Source organism: Symphalangus syndactylus, chromosome 6 (genome assembly GCF_028878055.3).
Source record: "Symphalangus syndactylus isolate Jambi chromosome 6, NHGRI_mSymSyn1-v2.1_pri, whole genome shotgun sequence".
Classification (NCBI taxonomy): Eukaryota; Metazoa; Chordata; class Mammalia; order Primates; family Hylobatidae; genus Symphalangus; species Symphalangus syndactylus.
In genome coordinates, this window is record NC_072428.2 from 81,384,600 (window position 1) to 81,405,000 (window position 20,401).

General features: G+C 42.3%; 2 protein-coding genes across 2 annotated transcripts in view; one reads left to right on the forward strand and one right to left on the reverse strand.

The window, feature by feature from the left end:
- The window catches only part of ENDOD1 (endonuclease domain containing 1), a 43,233-nt gene extending 38,980 nt beyond the window's left edge, over positions 1-4,253 (forward strand). Inside the window, exon 2 of the mRNA XM_055283333.2 lies at positions 1-4,253. Coding sequence (XP_055139308.1) covers positions 1-1,203 — 1,203 coding nt within the window. The 3' untranslated portion in view covers positions 1,204-4,253.
- LOC129484791 (uncharacterized) overlaps positions 2,881-20,401 on the reverse strand; it is a 25,682-nt gene continuing 8,161 nt past the window's right edge. Inside the window, exons 3-5 of the mRNA XM_063642389.1 lie at positions 8,040-8,128; positions 5,199-6,224; positions 2,881-3,504 (exon numbers count right to left, since the gene is read on the reverse strand). Coding sequence (XP_063498459.1) covers positions 6,137-6,224; positions 8,040-8,128 — 177 coding nt within the window. The 3' untranslated portion in view covers positions 2,881-3,504; positions 5,199-6,136. The remainder of the gene's footprint in view (positions 3,505-5,198; positions 6,225-8,039; positions 8,129-20,401) is intronic.

Below are 20,401 nucleotides of genomic sequence, written 5' to 3' on the forward strand. Positions count from 1 at the left end.
ATCGATGACCCCAACAGCAACCTTGAGGAGGCAATTAATGAGGCAGAGGCCATCACCTCTGTGAACAGCCTGGGAAGCAAGCAAGCCTTGAATACAGATTACCTTGATTCTGATTACCAAAGAGGACAGCTGTACCCGTTCTCCCTTAGCAGTGATCTCCAGGTGGCCACATTTACTCTCACAAATTCAGCCCCGATGACTCAGTCCTTCCAGGAACGGTGGTACGTGAATCTCTACAGCCTAATGGACCGGGCTTTGACCCCACAGTGTGGCAGTGGGGAAGACCTATATATCCTCACAGGCACAGTGCCCTCAGACTACAGAGTTAAAGACAAAGTGGCAGTCCCTGAGTTTGTTTGGCTGGCGGCCTGTTGTGCTGTCCCTGGAGGAGGCTGGGCCATGGGCTTTGTCAAGCACACCCGGGACAGTGACATCATAGAAGATGTGATGGTAAAAGATCTTCAGAAACTGCTTCCATTTAACCCTCAGCTGTTTCAGAACAACTGTGGTGAAACTGAGCAAGACACAGAAAAAATGAAAAAAATCCTGGAAGTGGTTAACCAAATCCAGGATGAAGAACGAATGGTGCACTCTCAAAAGAGTTCTAGTCCCCTTTCTAGCACCAGGAGCAAGAGGTCTGCTCCGTTGCCTCCAGAGGCATCTGAGGGAAGTAGTAGCTTTTTGGGAAAACTCATGGGCTTCATTGCTACCCCATTCATCAAGCTTTTTCAATTAATTTATTACCTTGTGGTAGCAGTCCTGAAGAACACTGTCTATCTCCTGTGGTGTGTTACCAAGCAGGTGATTAATGGCATAGAAAGTTGCCTTTACCGCCTGGGCTCAGCCACCATGTCATACTTCATGGCCATTGGGGAAGAGTTGGTGAGCATTCCCTGGAAGGTGCTCAAGGTCGTGGCCAAAGTCATCAGGGCTATCCTTCGGATCCTTTGTTGTCTGCTGAAGGCCATTTGCCGAGTTCTGAGCATCCCTGTCCGTGTCCTTGTGGATGTGGCCACTTTCCCTATGTATACCATGGGCGCTATTCCAATTGTTTGCAAGGACATTGCACTGGGCCTTGGTGGCACTGTCTCACTGCTCTTTGACGCTGCTTTTGGTACCCTGAGTGGCCTATTTCAGGTTGTTTTTAGTGTCTGCAAGCGGATTGGCTACAAGGTTACTTTTGACAATTCTGGGGAGTTATAAACTCAAAAAACTAATAGTATCCAGTCACAGTGAATTTGAAAGCTGGAATATTTTGTCTTTACAATGGGTTTCTGTTCACTGTCAGTTATCATTATATTTTGGCCTTTGGTGGGGATGTCTGCTTGTTTTTGCAAAAGAAGATGGCAGAATTTAGACTTGACAGAGGAGAAATGCTCAGGGTGAGATTAGGTGTAGTAATCTGCTGTTTACCTCCAATTATATGTGCAAACTCCCAAGCCACTAATAACTTCAGTTATGCACTCTAACACAGATGACCACCTGAAATGCATTGGTATGTATTTCTGATAATTAAAAATTACAGGGGAGGGAAGAATTAGAAAAAGAACAACTTTAAACCAAAGGTATCTGAGAAAAGGAGAAAGGGAGCTTGTTCTTCCCATTGCTCTTTGTGATTTAAGGCAAAACAGATTAAAAAAAAATCTGCAGCCAATTTCTGGGCATTTGCTTCTCTTTCTCCTCAACTCGACTGACCTTGGTGGAATGCAGATAATGCCTCTTTGTTGAAATAACTTTGTGGGGATGTAGAATTTTCTATATCTAACATGGTTCTCAAGGATATGTACAGTTTTCATTTTCCTCCAAAGTTGAATTTTGCTACATTTTTCTTTTAGGTAATGATAAGCATTTAAAAAAAAAATCATTTTTAGGTAATGGTAAGCATTTTATGCCAAATGTGGCATAACAGAGTTTGAATTGAAGGGCAAAGTTTTTTTTTTTTTTTTTTTTTTTTTGGCCCTTTGAATGGTATAATACAGTCCTCTCAGGTGGAAAGAAGAGAAGAGAAGGTGGAGAGCCCTGCTCTTAGTAGGTGCTGTAGATCCAAGGACATCTTTTGTCCAGCTTGGATTAACTTGACTTATATCCCTGCCTGACAAGGTTGAACTGAAAGATCTATAAGTTAAGCTAACATGAAAATTCATATTCTGCAACATAGTAGATTTTTCTAATGCACTGAGTAAGTACCTAGTACAGTAAAAATACTCTGACTTACATCCCTAAATGGTTGTTTTGATACAACTATATAGAAAAGAGCCACAAAATAAAGATAAAAGTTATTCTGGCCATCTGTGAAAAAAATATATAAAATACTTAAGAATAATTATATCTTAGGAAATTATTTTTATATTGTGTTTGAGGCTACAAACATAACTCCCCCATTAATACAAGTTAAATATGAGAGCTCATTCTCAAAATTTTTTTGATCAAGCACTTGTCATTTTAAATCTTGCACTAAAAAATGGTAACAAGAGGGACCAAACTTTGCTTCCCACAATTGGGATGGAATCATCTGGATTTTTCTGAATGTTTTAAAGAATTGCTGAGAGGTAGGAAACAGCCAAGTATGAAATACTGATCTTGGGGCTACCGCCCAGGATCAATCAGAAAGTTATATGCAAAAATTCAGGGTCCCAACAAGGAGAGAACAATATGTCAACCATTTGCATGGGGTCGATGGATGAGAAACATGAGCGTAGCAAGAGTTACATTTTGCAGAAAAATAGCAGAGGCACACCCAGAGTAGAACAGCAGCCAGCAAGCTGCCATCCTGATCAATTTGTGATGCAAGATTAGGGAGTATGGGCACCACATGGGTCCATGCTAGGGAGATGTGCACCAGGCTTATCTAAGAAACTTAAAGCAGTATTTTACCAACTCTTGTCTTAGGGAGCATAAAGTTTATTTCAGCAGTGTGAAGGTAAATGGAAGGGTGAGGGTTTGACTTGGTACTGATTGGTCAAGAATCCTGCTGGATAAAGAAAAGGAATTTTAGAAGTGACCAGAGGGACAGTCCAGCCAAACTATTATTTGATAAGGAACCCAAGGCCCAGGGAGGCAACAGGCTAGCCCTTAGTTTCATGGCTAGCTGAGAGCAGATTAGGAGCCAATGTTGTTTGCACATGTCCCATCACACCTGAGATGTCAGAGATGGGAAATTCGTGCTATTATTCAGCTGCCTCTCTGGACCTTGGCAAGATTTCCTCATTCGTCAAACAGACTCCAGGCCCTGACTAATCAGTTGGATTTGGCATGTGCGATGAAAACAATTAGCCGTCCACGTACAACATTATGGTTACTTCATCCCATGGAAACATTATTCCCTCCTAGTACATATTTGCATACTGAAAGGCCCGAAAAGGGCATCCATGGCAGCTTGAGCCCCTTAGCACCATGCAAGGAACACAGCATCCAGTCGGCTTCTTGAGAACCATTTGGGAATGTCTTCTTTTTCACATCCAATTGTTTAGTGTCTATTTATTCTTGCGTGGCCTGTTTTGAAATCTAAAAAGGGACAATAAAGCAAAAAGTGTCAGTAAGGTTAGCTGGCTGAGACCTACTGCCCTGAGCTACTAGTGTGGCTGTGCCTGTGGGTCTCTGGAACCATCTGCATTGGACCTGAAGCCGCAGCAGGTGGCTGGACTGCTGGCCTGCTCCTAATGAGCTACACTGGGCTTTGCGGTAGAGGTTGGGGTTGATGAACCCCAACTCTGGCTTAAAGATCTTGCTGTGGCTCTGTTACGTTCTGAGGCCTTGGGATCAGCCTCTTCCTCATTATGGAGCTGATTTTCTAGTCTGTGGATCAGCTATGCCTTTGGACACTTCTCTTTTCCATTGTGCCTTTTGAATGTTGTCTTCTCACTCAGCATCAGCACTTCGACCTAAATGCAGACTAGGGAGTTGGGAGAAGGAACCAAAGTGAAGCATCCTTCATTTATTCAGTCATTCGTTCATCTGTCAAACACGTATTTGGACATCAAGGTTGCAGAGATGAACAATGCATGGATTTCATCTTTGAGGAGTTCAAAACCTCGTGGAGAGAACACATGATACAATCGTAACACATGAAGGACAAGTAAGTGCTGCAATAAAGGTACTAATAACATGTTCCTTGGAGCAGAGGAAGAAAAACCACGAAACCATGGAAATTAGGGAAGCCTTTACAGAGGGTGTGACAAAACTCAATTTGACATTTTCAAGCTATGTACAATGCTGTGCACCTTGCAGATGCTCAATAAAGTAATTATTGACAACTCGTTAGCAGTTCTGTAAAATATCTAAAGGGGGAGAATCCTAATGGTTGAAATGAGGCTTGGGGACTGTGAATTGCTGCCATTTTCTTCTTGATCCACATTAATTCAAGCAGTTTCCAGTCATATCTGGCTTTTGTTCATTTCTTTAAATGTTTGCATCATACATGAGAAAACAGAAGTCTGGATCAGTGAAACAGGGCTTAGAACTATTTTTCAATGTTATTGCTCTGCAAAGTATTTGGGACAATAAGTGTTTTTGATATCTTTCATAATTGAGCACTGAAGACTTACTGCTTCACTGAATCTGAATCACATAGAAAATTATAGAAATACTTTTATTTGTTTGTTTATTCATTAGGAAGCTCCCACAGTGAGAGAAATTACAAGCAGTCTCTGACGGGGCTGGTACTCTCTGTGGCTTTTAGGGTGATCCTCTCAGGTGGAGGTGGCAGTAATTCTTGGCTGCCTTCCCAGTGTAGGCAGCATCTTGCCTAAGCTCACCACAGAATATGTGTTTTTCCAAATGTTACACTACAAGCCATATAGGGTGGACTGCTTGCCTTTCATTAATAGGTTCTCAGTCTTCCCATTGTCTCTCTCTGTAGGTGTTTTCCCCCAGGTCATGGATTGATGTCTAATTCCAAATCAATTTTTAAGCTTAAATTTCAAGAAAGAAAGTGCTTATAACCACTTGTCATCCTCAATTATCCATGGTGAGGAGGTGGGTGTAAGATGACTTCTGGAGGCCAGTACTTCCTAATGGCTAAGAGCCCACGCTCTAAAGTCAAAATGATGTAGGCACAAATCCTGGCTTCCCCACTTATTGTGTGATCTTCAGCAAGTTACTCACCTCGGCTTTCTCATCTATACAATTATGAGTACCTATCTCAGAGGGTTGCTATGAGCATGAAATGAGTTAATGAACATAAAGCATTCATCACTTACCATGCTTGGCACATGGTAAGTGCTCAGCAAATGTTAATTGTTGCTAGATCTGTTGTGGGCAATGATATTTACACTTCTTGGACAAAATTGGTTTGATGGTGCCTTAGAGGTCAGGATGTTTCTAGATCAACGCTGGAAGAACCAGGATCAAACTATGGTCTGGGAGTCAAAGTCATGAATGAAAATGAAGCAAGCCAGAACCTCATCAGTGGTGTCCATGAATCTGAAGGTACAGATGAGGGTTGGACCTGGAGTCTCAAAAGAGAAGGGTCAGAAAACTGAAACTCAACATGTGTCCAGCACTATTCAGTTTTATTTCATAATCAAGCCTCCAAAATCCAAACACATTGTCAGCACCTGCTTTGAAGGTAAGCATTGCAGGTAGGATGAGGCAACCCAACGATGGCATTGAGAAAGAGGCAGAGCCTCTTGGACACTGCCTGGTGAGTGTGGGTTGGTGGGGGAAAGGCAGGTGATCATTCTGATACAGGGCCTTAGGGTTAACTACTTTTAGTTGTCCTATGACACTTTTGGGAAAGTCTTCAAACCTTTGTGAGATTTAATTCCTTATCTATAAAATGTGGGTAATAAAAATATAACCCCATAGGGTTTTTGTAAAGATCAAGTGAAACTGGCTTTGTAAACTATCAACTATCATAAAAATATAAAGATTCATAATTATAAGTTTCCAAGGTTGGTCCTATTTCTTTAAAAATTGGTGCATACTTCCATTTTTTTAAAGGTGAGTAGATGTGAATGAAAATTAAAGTGCTTATTCAGAAAGCATAAATGGCTTAGCCAGAAATTGGGTTTGACAGTAAATGTTGAACATTATGCCTTGGGAACTTAAGATTCTCAGAATGCTGCCTCATCCAGCCTTAAGTTCTACTTTCTTAAAACCCAATCAATCCCATTTTCAGTAGATTTCTCCACACATCTCATGTCCATTTGCTGTCTGGGTCGGCTGAATCACTGAAATGAGTAATAGGCACTGAAATGAAAGACACCATATGAATCTTGTAAAACCTGAAAAGAAGCAAGTGCGAGACAGTGAACAGTCCTGGCGAGTCTGAGAACTGGCAGAAGCTGCCTAGACCACCCCTGGCAGCCTGCACACTCAAGGCCAGCCCAGGCCTGCCACTGACATCTGTCCCTGAGAACATCAGACAGCAGCTTCTGGGGTTTATTTAGGCTGCACCAAGTGTGTGTTTCTCCAGCATTCGTGCTGATTTGGCATATCCAGATGTATTCCGTTTACTGTGTCTAGAAGGAAACTTCCAGGGAAATAGAAGTCTCAGAAGTGAGGAAGTGGCAGGCTTGTGTAAAGGGGATAGTGCACCTGGAACACAGGAGCCCTCAGTTTCCCTCCTCTGAGTTACTGTACATTTTCTGGATGTCATCACTGGTATATTTGCAAAACAAGAGAGGGACCACCTCTAGGGTCTTCTCAAATTGCAGGCAATAAATCCTTGCTTTTCAACAAGCACTTTCATATATTTGGGTCACAGAGATTCTGATTGCGTTCTCTCAACTTATCTCTCCTATCTGAGGGTTACCAAAAGTCAGAGAAATTCCCTGTGACATTATCAGGAAGGACAGGGACTGATTCATCCTGAAAACATCATTATTTTTATTATTATCATCAGCACTTCTTCTCCCCAGACTTAGATAATTAAGTAGCAGGGTTGCCATTAGGTGGTGGCCAACCTAAGAGTAAGAAATATTAGTAAATGCTCCTGGCTTCTATTTAACTCCCTTAGTAGTCTGAAGTGTTGCCAGAAATCTCACCACTTGGCACACTTTCCGTAGGCTAGGAAAATACAAATAATCTGAAAGAAGTTAACATTGTGTCAATGCTAGCAACTTAGGGTAAATGATTTTATGAAATCCTTCCTACTAGCTGGGAACAATTCTACGTGCAAGTAATTGTTTTTTTTTTTTGAGACGGAGTCTCGCTCTATCGCCCAGGCTGGAGTGCAGTGGCGCGATCTCGGCTCACTGCAACCTCTGCCTCCTGGGTTCACGCCATTCTCCTGCCTCAGCCTCCCAAGTAGCTGGGACTACAGGCACCAGCCACCACGCCCGGCTAATTTTTTTTTGTATTTTTAGTAGAGACGGGGTTTCACCGTGTTAGCCAGGATGGTCTCGATCTCCTGACCTCGTGATCCGCCCGCCTTGGCCTCCCACAGTGCTGGGATTACTGTTGTGAGCCACCGCACCTGGCTGCAAGTAATTGTTTTGATTGGTAAGAGGTATGGTGGGAACACCATACTGAGAGTCAAGAGGTGCCTGTCTTAGACCAGCATCTTGTGGAACTGGAGCCTTACCCCAAGTGAGCCCTTTATTGTAAGGGCTGGAGACAAAGTGAGGGACCCTGTAAGATCTTAGAAATCAGGCCACAGAATTTCTCTCTAAATGTCTAATATTAGATCAGTCCATAATGGATCAAAGTAGAAATGCACGCCTGAAAGAAATAACAAGCATGTTGGGCCTATTGCACTCATAACCAGTGGTGTGCTGGTAAATGTTGAACCACCAGCTTTCTGTGTTTGCGGGGAGAGCACCCTGATTTGTAATGTTTGCCAGTTTCTGTGGTGGTAATATTTCCATCACAGCTGATGTCAAGCTGCCAATGTGACATCACTGAAAGCAGCATTGGGAAGAGATGTACACAGCCTGTTCTCCTGAGCTGGTGCAAGTCACTGGGAACTGGCTCCCTCATACCACTACTTCATCATCCAATTGAGTGCATAAGATACACAGAAGGAACATTTCCAACAGAAAAGAGTTGAACAGCTGTAGTATGGCAGAGGAAGGAAAATCACTGAAACAAATACTGACCATGCCCTTTTGAGTACTATCCAGGAGAGAGGAAGGCTTGACAATCTGAACTTTAAGTATTTCGAAATCCAAAGGCTGCATCCGCAGCCCTGTAAAATAAATTCATAAGGTTATTTTAGCTCAGTGCCATTAAACAGTAACTTATCTAATGCCTCATTTTCCATCCTGTTCCAGTCAAACAAGCTTCTGCTCATGGCCTGGCTTTCTTTTCTTCTTCTTTTTTTTTTTATTATACTTTTAAGTTCTAGGGTACATGTGCACAATGTGCAGGTTTGATACATAGGTCTACATGTGTCATGTTGGTTTGCTGCACCCATCAACTCATCATTTACATTAGGTATTTCTCCTAATGCTATCCCTCCCCCAGCCCCCACCCCCACAACAGGCCCCAGGGTGTGATGTTCCCCGCCCTGTTTCCAAGTGTTCTCATTGTTCAATTCCCACCTATGAGTGAGAACGTGCGGTGTTTGGTTTTCTGTCCTTGTGATAGTTTGCTGAGAATGATGGTTTCCAGCTTCATCCATGCCCCTGCAAAGGATGCGAACTCATCCTTTTTTATGGCTGCATAGTATTCCATGGTGTATATGTGCCACATTTTCTTAATCCAGTCTATCGTTGATGGACATTTGGGTTGGTTCCAAGTCTTTGCTATTGTGACTAGTGCTCATGACCTGGCTTTCTATGTTGGTTTGCCTCTATGGACCAAGTAAACTGAACATACAGATTTCAAACTCTCTTGGCAATGCTGTACTAAAGCAACTTGAACAAGTGGTTTTTGATTATGTTTTGGCTTCCTGTGTAGCTTAAGCACATGATATATATAAGATGATAATGGGAGTGCTCTAGTCTATATATCAGCTCTATTTTTAATGTAAATTAATAAAATGTCATTGTAGTGTTGTCCTTAATCTCTTGTGTGTCCTAGCATGAATCCCTTTCTTAGAGGCTTATTGCTTCCAGAAGCTCAGCAGAGCCCACATGTGAGCTTTCAAATCTGGAAAATATTTCAGGTTGTGGTATTCAAATCAGCAGAGAGAATTCTGCACAGCCTTGGTGAGCCTTCCCTAAAATACCACTGCCACATTTCCATCTCCTGTCTCAGACTCACCTCTAAGCTCTGCGACCTCTATCTGTGAATCAAATGTCACAGGATGTGTTGAAAATCAATAAAAACTCATCCTCTGCCATTGGATGGCAGAATGCATTAGTTAGGATACCTTTGCCTGCATGCAATAGAAACCCCTCTCAAACTAGCCTTATCCCAAATTTACTGGATCATGTAACAAGAATTTAGAAGGGGCCTCTTGAATCAGGGACTCACATAATGACAGAACTCTATCCACTATCAACAACTCTTTGTTGTCTTCATTCTCACCTAGAGTAAATGATATTTCTTCATACACTGTGAAGCACAGGGAACTCTGAATATTCACCCTGATGGTCTCATATCTGGAGGAGGAAAGCTCCTGTGTTAGTTCTGGCTAGGAGAATCCCCAGGAAGGTTTCTTTTTCCTAGTTGGGTACATGCAATCCTTGGGTCAATCACTGTGGCTGAGTGAGTGCAATAAGATGATTGACCCAGACTCGGTTATGGATCCATATGATGGGGTTGGTAGTTCTCATAGGAAGGACAGAGGAGAGGATGCAAGATAGACGTCCACAGTAGTCCCTCATAGACTGACTTACAGCTTTATTTAAGACATATAATGATGCCCTTTAAATTTATTAGGTGGCTTTTAACTTGCAAAGCTCTTTCATGTTTATCAGTGGACTTCATCAGAACCACAGATGTGTTTGGTTTCTCTTAAAAACAGAAGCTATGGCCAGCATTTCCTCAAGGCCATAACAAGCTAGAGCTGAGTAGACAGGGCAAGCACCCTACAGTTCGTCATAGTCTCCATAGTGTCTCTATGGCCTCTCTGACCTGACCCACTTGGCTCATTTAACTTACTTGCCTGGCTCCTGTAGCCTTTTGGGTTTGCTGACCCCCAGTGTGATCTCACGTCGTTCCCATCTATTCTGTGAACACTAATTATTCCCATTTTATTTTAAACCAATATTCAGAGATTCAACTGACTTTCCTATGGTCACACAATTAGAAGGTGAGACCCAGAACCTAGATATTAGAGATGAAGGCTGTTCAGTCCCCTGCACACGGTTGTAAGTTATGCACAGGTTTCATATCTGCTATTTGAAGGGAGCCCTCTAGGGTTGTGTAGTCAACACTATATGTGGAAGCCCTGAGGCTATTTTCCCTTCCATTTCACCATGGTCATAATACTGTCACAAAGTTAGTTGAAATAATGCACTTCCTTCAAAATTTATTGTAGAACAAGTACTCGTGACTAAGTAAAATGATAAATGATCCGACTGGAACAAATAATTCAGTTAATTATATCACTAAGTCTTACCAGAGACAATAGTAAAACTTGTCTGATTTATGCAAATAATATAGTTAGGTCTGCAGTGGAGAACTCGCTCTGTAATGTCCACAACTATTTTAGGAGTGATTTTATTGTCTTGAAATTTTTCTTGCTATACAAATAACCTTAATCTCCCAGTTTCCATGTGATTAAAATGAGAGGTTTGCACTCAGTTTTCTAGTGAGACAATGATGCTTAATCCTGATTGCACGTTAGAATTGCCAGGGAAGTTTTATTGATTTTTTTAACTAATGTTAGGGTCCCATCTCTAGTGATTTTAATATAAGCTTCAACAAAGAAGATATGCAAATAGCAAAAAGTACATGAAAAGATGCTCAACCTCATTAGTCATTACAGAAATTCAACTTAAAATCACAGTGAGATCAACTGTACTCACTGTAGTATAAAGTAGACCCATGCAAGAATGGCGAGGATGTGCAGCAACGGAGCTCTCATTTAATGTTGGTGGAAATGTAAAGTGGCACAACCACTCTGGAAAGCTGTTTAGAAGTATCTTAAAGTGATAAACTTATGTCCACCATATGATTCAGGCTTTCCACTCCTAGGTATTGATCCAAGAGAAAAGAAAACATACATCAATACAAAGACATACCATGCAATGTGCATGTTCGGGGCAACTTTATTTGTAACAGTCCACAACCGGGAAAAACAAAACAAAACAAAACAAATGCCCAGCAACAGTTGAATAAACTATGGTATAACCATACAATGAATGCTATTTATCAATAAAAAGGAACTGACATATATAACCATATGAGTAAATCTCAAAAAAATTATGCTGAGTTAAAGAAGCCAGACGAAAGACAACATACGATATGATTCCATTTGTAAAAAATTCTAGAAATGTAAATTAATCTATAGTGACAAAAAGCAGATCAATGTTTTCTTGGTGATGGCATGGGGAAGTAGGGGAAAGATTACAAAGGGCATGAGGAAACTTTACGAGATATTGTATATGTTCATTATCTTGATTATAGTGAAGAGTCAGGATGTATATTTATGCCACTGTGCATCAAATTGATTGTTAAATATGTGCAGTTTATTGTATATCAATTATACCTCAATACAACTGTAAACAACAATACTGATGCCTAGCTCTCAGTCACAAAGATTCTGATTTAATTGGTTTAGATGGGGCTTTGGCATCTGTAAGTATTAAAAACATCACCTATGATTCTAGTGTACAGCCAGGGTTGGTTCTGTGATTTTAGATCATTATAACTGCCCTGGGCCAGGTAGTTTGGGAGAAACCTCCCGCACTTTTTAGCTAGAGCAAAAGGGGATCACCCACAAGAGCTGCTGCTCATGCATGCAAAGTGCTCCAGTCAATCACCTCAGTGTTCAGACTTGGCCTCTAGAAGATGGAGCTACTTGGCCTTTCACAGAGCAAAAGCCCCCTCCATCCCTGCCATCTATCCATCTACTCCAGCTGGCCTAATGCCCTCTTGAGACTTCATTTTCCCTTCAAAGCTGCCTCTGGTGAGTATGTCAATGATATGTAAACTATATAAAGATGTCAGTGTGTATGTGTAGAAATAGTGTGACTTGCTCCAGCCAGACATCTCCTAGTAACACCTGTCGGTATACCTTGGGCAGGATAAGACACTGACATCAGCTGCTTAAAGGCAGCAAACTGCAGATCCAGAATCCTGAAATGTGGAGGAGAAATGCTCCCCACTCTGGTGGTCCCAGTGATGGCAGCAAAACTTGACCAATAGGGGGCTGCTCCTTTTGGTCAATGGCCTTTCTACTCCACCCTGAGACAGCGAGAAAGATCTTGTTTCAAATGCTACTCCACTTCTTAGTAATTTAAGCTAGTCACTTAAGCTCATTTTCCTTTTATTTCCTCACTTCTAAAATAGAGATAACATAATCTTCCTTATTTACCATAACAAGGTTACTGTGGGGATCAAATAAGAAAATGGATGTGATCATGCCCTGTAAACACAAAGGCATTATTATGTACCATGATTATCCTAGTGTTTTATAGAAGGGAGCAGTAAAGACATAGACTCACTTGGTGGGAAACTGGATGAGCCTCCTGGAGTCTGAGTGGGTGTGAGGAATGACATCATTGCAGTCTCCAGAAACTGGACGTGCTGTTTCCATGACTTGAGTAATATAATGATAAGGATAAGAATATCTACAAAGAATTGTACACTTAGGTCTAGACACTGTAATAAATTGTACATCTATTTTATTCTGAGCTTACAGAGGAGGGCACTGAGGCTTAGGTTAACTACCTTGTCCAGAGTCACACAGCCAGTAACTGGGCTTGGGTCTTGACATACCAAAGTCCTGCCCCAGAACCTACAGCGATAACCAAATGAGCCTTCTCCTACAAGGGAATGACTCTGAGCTCAGTATTTTAATAAATAACTTAGGTGCTTTCTGCAGGTATTCTCAATCTCAAAGCAGACAAAGCTCTGCTAGGAGACAGGTGCTTTGTTCTAGAATTTTCTGTGCTATCTGAATATGACAGAGGGTGTTTATGATTGAGTTTTCAATGCAAATGTTTTTCCTTAGCTTCTAAAAACAAACCTAGTGAAATAAGAGTGGGGTTATCAGGTAGGTTGCAGAACCTAGGGTGATCTGCCTTGTAGAGTTTGTGGTTAATATTCATTTGTTGAACCTTCATGCCCACTAGCCTGTATATTAGGCACAAAGAGTAGACCAAAAACATAGTCATGTACCTGCTATTACAGTGCTTGTACCAAATGCCTACATACTGTGGCTGGGGAGGTCGGGAGAAGACTGATAAGCAAATAATATAGTAGACAAAGAACTAATGTCCTTAATATATACATAGAGCTCACAAAAATGCCTAAGAAGAATGCTTTCACCATTGTGTTGTTGTTATATAAAGTCACAGTTTATCTTTTTGAAGAGAATGAGTTTATAGAAAGGCAGATTAGGAATGCAATCTTTCCCATATGACACACTTTCTTTATATGTATTTTTATTGTCAGAAAAATAATTTCATGGGCAAAGGGTTTCAAAATATGAGTTCTCATTTTGAGAAGGGAAAATGCGAAGTTACTACAAAAAAACTTATCTTTAAGAAAGAATTCAGATTTACAAATGCATTCAGCCACTCTGACTAGAGGTGAGGTTGTAGAATGGGGCTGTCTTATCTGTTGCACTCCCCGGCCTGAAATACCATTATTGCAGATAGGTGCTCAACTCCTGGCTTCCCTGAGTAATTCCAGCCCCCATTTGAGAGGTTTGGTTTCGTAGGACTGTGGAGAGTCTCTTTCAGGAAAACAAAGATCGAGCAATGGTGATCACAAGCTACTGGAGCTGGATCCCCTCCAAGGATCATGCCCAGGGAGTCTCACAGCCCTGCCAGTTTGACAGCAAAATAGTACAGATAGGAAACCTGCACTCTCTCTTGCTCAGGCTGATCCTGGTTAATGTCCAATGTTCCTTTGAGAAGGATCAAGGACTCTGGGTCTACTGGCAGCCTGAGCTGCCTCCTTGCAGCTCCCTTTGCTCCTGTCATCCTCGGTCTGTTTAACCAACTTCCCAGAAACCATCCATTGATCTTCCAGTACGTTGGTCAGTGGAGATGAGATTGAGTCAGATGAGGAACTCATCCTTGAGGAACTCGTGATCAAGTTGTCCCTCTGTTTGCAATCAGTTTTTCAAGTGTCCTTGCGTTCTAGCTTGTTTTCTTCTACATTCCCAGAACAATGTGGCCCTGGAGAATGATTCATTTATTACCAGCTACTGCATTGTGTGGTGAGAAGGGAGAGGATATAGGAAAAGTGCTTCTGTAATAGCTGCTGTGATGCCATTGGTGTTGTTGGCAGTCACCACCCTTCTTCCTAACTCTACTGGCAGGCTGTGGAAGCAGGGTGTGATGTCCAGCTGCAGATTTCTGATACTGTCAAGAGCTCACATCCCACAGTCCCTTGAGCTGTATTATTCCTTGGAGAAGAGTTCCACACAGCTCCACTCAAGGCTCTAACTCCAAGCTGTGGGTTGGACAAAGAAGACAGGGGAGGTGATCTAATCACCAACACACATCTCTCTGCAGTACATTTATAGAAGACTCACAAAGTTACTCACTTTGAGAAATTAGATACTGTATAGATGTTGTCTCCAAATGCTAACGTTATGTAAGGACGTGACATTGCCTTCTTCACAAGGGAGAGGAAAAGCAATTTTCCTTGCTTGGCTTAGGTTGATCTTGTGAGAAGAGCACAGAAAAAATCAACTATTAAATAGTGGGAAACTACATCCATCAGCACTGAGGGAGATGGTGTTTTGAATATAATGAAAATGTAACTGATCAGTGAAGAAGCTCTCAGGCTCTGTCTAGATTTTGTTTTAGCAGCCCTTACCCCTGAAAACTATTTTATCTTTAATCTTCATCACACGAATACCCTTTCCCTTGAGTGAGTAGCATCATCAACTGCTTGGGCATTTCCCCAGATCTAGTCAGGCTTAGCTGGATGGGCATAAACACTGTGGACATGACTAAGCTTAATTCCATTACATGAATTGCTTGCAAAAAATAGAGGAATCCCCTTAGGACCTGAATAAGGAGTTTCCCAAAGTTGTGAGGCCCCGAGTGGACCTCTCCCTGCCACATTTTCCTCAGAGTGCTGATCTGGGACCTGAGAAACAGGGTGCACCTGTTGATGTAGTTTCTCCTCCCTGCCCACTAAGTCACAGACCCTGACATGTTGTTGCTCTGGTGGCTACTCTGCCACTCTCAGTCATCACACATCTGACATGTCACTTGTCACTGGTGCTGATGAGTGCTTCAGATTGAGTAGCAAACATGGCAAGGCCAGTGGCAGGAGGATGGAGGTTGTGGACTATCATGTGCATGGACCATGGTATGATCTGTCTTCACCACTAAACTGGAAAATGAAGAAGATGATGATGGAAATTTTCCTGTGGATATGAGATGGATGGGGACACAGATGGAGCCCTTTTGGACCAAGGACATGGAAGCAAGAATGAAGGCCTGTCCTTCCACAGGAATTCTTGCCATGACTTCATGGATTCATCTCTCCCTAGGAATGCTGTCATGATTTCCAAGATCCTTCTCATCCTAGGAGTGATCAGCAAAACTCCTCAGACCTGTCTGCCCTGAAGAGGGTCCACTATGAACCTCCAGACCCATCAATTTAGGAGGGCTATTGACTCCTTAGAAGCAGTGCAAAGTAGGAGAGCACATCAGCACTCTCCAGATGCATCTCTTGCTGGAGAAATAATCATGACTTCCCAGATCCATTGCCCCCCTCCCTCCCTCAGGAAGACCTATCTTAACTCTCCAGCAGAGACATCTCCATCCAGCATGACCTTCCATGATTTTCCAGGTTGGCTTCCAATATCTATCACTTTCTACCCAGAATAAAAATGAGCAAGATATGAAAAAGAGCCTCCAGCAAGTCTTTTCCACATTGGAAGAGCCAGGAACCTCTCATTTATCCCAAAAAGCAGCAAATAGAAATACAATTCAGACCTCTCTCCACCATAAAAAAAAAAAAAAGCAAACAAAATCCCATTCTGAAAGTAAGAAGTAGCATGCCTTCAAAGGCTCTTTCCCCAGCCATAGCAAACTTCAGATAAGCTCTTTGCCTAGAAGTCACACTCTGGATCTCCTTACCACCAGAGTGGGCACAGGAAGTCCTCTGACTCAGATCCGTCTCTCTGTGGAATAGACCTTGGCCAAGGAGCTCCGATTCTGGAAACGGGAGCAACTCTTCTGATTCCAATCTGACCCCGCTCCAGATGGGTCAAGTTCCTGCAAATAAGGCTAAGTACTTGCTTTCCTGGGCCCAAACTGACATGCAGTGAAAACCTCAGCAGCTTAGGTGAGCCAAAGAAACCACAGAGTTTGAAGTTGAATTCCAAATGCCAAAACCATCTTTTAGTAACTTTCAACTGGATTATTTAGACCAAAGGAGAAATGCAGAGAAGATGAGGAGTCCTCCCAGTGGGGAAAGGGGCTGGCCCGGAGCCAGCCAGAACAATAGAGTGTGGAGGTGCCGAAGCCCTTGGATGGCTATGTGGATGAACACTTGCACTGAATGCTCAGAGGACAGGAGAGAGGAATCCCAAGGCCAAATTGAGAAGAATAAGCCTAAGGAGATCAGAGATAAGAAAGTGAGGACTCACTGCAGTGGTCTGGCACCTCCTTCCAGCGGATTCAATATCTGGCTGGGACACCACAAGGATGGAGAGAACAGATCCAGTGTGTTTGACCCAAGGCAATTTGCAGGCGTGCAAGCAAGAAGACAATCACTATTGTGACTGAAGGTATGAGCATGGGGGATGGACCTTCAGCTGCTACATCTATCTTGGCTAACAATCAGGGCTTACCCAGATCAGCAGCAACTTGTTGGGCACCAACTTTGGTCCTAGGAGAATTTGGGGCTGAAAATTCTAATTAGGGGCACCCTGAACTTCTCAGCTATTCTAATATAGAGGAAACACTGGCTTTTCAGTACCCTGAGGACATCTAGAGTTTATTCTGCTTAGAGTTTTTCTCTATTTTGCTTTTTTTTCTGTAGCTGAACATATCCATATTTATTAGAAAAAGTACAAAGCCCCTTAATTTGTACTTCTAGCATTAATAAGGGGGTAGAGGCAAGACCAGAACTGGGGAGTGTTTTCTTCCTTAGACAGCAATCAGCAGCACAGACAGCATCTCTGGCAGTTGGCTGTAAAGACCACTGACATCAACAAGATCCCACATTTTATGAGCAATAACTTGGGTTCAAAAAATGCAAATTTATAACAAGAAGGTGAGTTACGTAACACATACTCAAGGAAAAAAGCAAACAAAATTGGTCAAAGATAAGCCAAAAGGAATACATCCCAGCCAATGCCAGACAAGATGGAGATGAAGAAGAATCTCTTTAGGCTCTAAAATGACTAAGCAGAGAAATTTGGAGGCGAATGGCAGAGCCTCCTCCTCTTCCAGATTGACTGTTTAGAGGTTGACAGGGGCATCATGCCCTGCCATTGCTTCATTTCTGCTTAGAGACAGTATTAAAAGTTCCTGGACATGTGCCAAAAGTACCACTGACATGCAATGAGTCTCACAAGACCATCACCTTTAGCGTGTTGAGCAGAGAGGCTGACCAGGCAAGTTTCAAACACACTGGAACAGTTTCCACTTCCACTTCAAGAGGGTGGCACCACCACCAGACCTCCTGGCGTGAGGAGGCTCCACTCCTACTGAGAAATAGTTTTCCTCCTTGGCCATCACTGCCCTAAATTTTTGCCGCCACCCTCACATGTGGTCCTACACCCTCAGAGCCCTGAGCTACTCTTACTCTGTTGTGTCTGCAGCTCTCTGGTTCTAATCCTGGCACCAGGAATCCACCACCAACTTCTGGGGTCTACTACCAATTTCTAGTGTTTGCCTTTCATTGCTGATTTTCATACCCAGGCCCAGAAGTTCACCCACCAACCATTGCAATTTGCTCCCCCCAGGTCCCAGGGGTCCAGCAGCTTCTGGATTCACCCCAGCCTCTTAGGTTGCGCCCATTGACCCAAGAGTACACACTGATTCTCAACTCCCCATTCCTCCTCTTTTTCCAAATGAAAAGCTCTACCCTTTTCCCCCTCAAGCTTTATTTTTTCTTCTAATTTCCCATCTTTTTCTCCATAGGGAAGTTTTGGTGATTTTGTATAGGGGCCTCTACTGTCCCCAGAGTTGATTAAATAGATTCTGTCCCCCACCCCATGATATGAATAAACTGTTGCAACAAAAACTATACTAAGCTGCTAAATGAAAGAGCCCTGTACTCTACTGTTTTGTAATAAACTACAGTTACAGCCCTGCAGAGAAACATTAATACAAACAAGGAATAAGTTTCAAATAAGAAAGAGGAGAATGAGGAGGAGAAATGATTAAAGGGAAACTGAGCAATGAAGCAAATTTTGTCTATCCATGCAAATTCTCCCACTCCCAGTACCTTGTGAGTTGTAGATGATGCCCCTCAGCAGGTTAGGCTGAGAATAAAGGGCCCAATTCAGATGACTCCTCTGCTCTGGTGAGTTACCTCCTCTGTTTCTTAAAAGGAGAAAACTAGAGCTTTCTCTGATGTGATGCCAAACTTATGTTTATTTTTTAAAATTGAAATTCTAACCCTTATATTTGTGTGAAACCCATGGTTTGTGAAACATCTTTAAAAACAATTTTAAGAAGCCATAAAACATGGCTGCATGTGGGAAACTATGATAGCTAATAACTGTAGCAGCTGCCAACTACTTGGCTGTAATGGACTCAAACTCTTCAGTGTTTTTTGTTTGTTTGTTTGTTAGCTGATTTTACTTGCCTATTAAACCCTCAGCCTATTAAAGACTTAGTGTTGCTCATGAAACTTGAGAAAGCAGCTTACACTGCTAATTTTCCCTGATGTAGTTGTGTGAAATAAACTTGAATTAAATGACTCTCTGGTATGTTTCTGAACCCACACAAAAAGAGATGCATTTGTTTGATGGCTGTTTTTCTCCTTCCTCCTCTTCTTCTTCTTCTTCTTCTTCTTCTTCTTCTTCTTCTTCTTCTTCTTCTTCTTCTTCTTCTTCTTCTTCTTCATCTTCTTCTTCTTCTTCTTCTTTTCTTCTTCTTCTTCTTCTTCTTCTTCTTCTTCTTCTTCTTCTTCTTCTTCTTCTTCTTCTTTCTTCTTCACCTTCTTCTTCTTCTTCACCTTCTTCTTCTTCTTCACCTTCTTCTTCTTCACCTTCTTCTTCTTCACCTTCTTCTTCTTCTTCCTCTCTCTCTCTCTCTCTGTCTCTCTTGTTTTGTTTTATTTTGGTGGCTCTAGGAGCTGGGGCCTCCATGATGAACAAGATCCAGGCATTGGCCTTAAAGAGCCCACAGACTGGTGTTCAAGAGCCAGGCAAACCTCTCCTTCCTTGACAAAGGTCAGCTTTGAGCAAAGATGGGTAAGTGGATGTGTAAACAGCCAACTTAGGGACATGGAGCAAGAAGGCAAAGAGCTGGAGGACTGCCACTCAGAATACAAGTTGATGCACAGAAAATATATCAGCAGGATCCAGAGCACCAGGAAGCTGAATCAGCAGAGCTGGACTATAGTGAGATGACTCACCTCATTCCATGCAGGGGAAATGCATCTGTCTTCTTTGTATCCTCTCTCCCTGCACATATGACATTGGGCAGAAACTGTTCATGTGTTTGCCTCTGGCACTGGGCTGTGTCTTAGTTATCTTTCTATCCCACTTCCTGACATTACCATCTACCACACTTTCTGGTGCAGAGCGAGGCTTAATAAATAATAGTTTTATTAAACAAGCATTCAAGAAGAAATGTCCTCACTAAGTGGGAGGTTGAATTAGAAGAGCTCCCAAATTCTGTTCTACTTGGAGATTCTATGATTATATAGAGAGCCTGGCATGGGATAGGTGCCCACCAAATATTGATTCATATGATGCCTGCTTAGTTTTACAGTTATTTGTGCCCGTGTTTTATCTCCCCATATAATCAGCTTACTTTTTTCTGCAACTGTATTAATCATTTACCAAGCATGTTAGTAATCAATTTGCATGCATTGTCTTACTTGATTTCACATAACCCTAGGAGCTAGTGATTTAGTTTCTACTGCTGCATAACAAACCACTCCATAACTTAATGGCTTAAAACAACAATTTACTATTACCTGTCTTGGTTTGTATACTAACTGGGCTCAGTTTATTCCCATTCTTTTTGGGGTCCCAGATGTGGGCTGGTGCTGCAGTCACAGAAGGCCCAAAGGTGCTGGATGTCAGGAGAGCTCACTCGGCTAGCAGTTGATGTTTGCTATTGGCTGGGACTGTTAGCCAGAGCACCTACACATGGCTTTTCCAAGTGTTCAGGCTTCTCACAGTATGGTGGCTGGGTTGGAAGAGGGAACATCCCAAAAGACTCACACAGAATGACTTAGCTTGTAT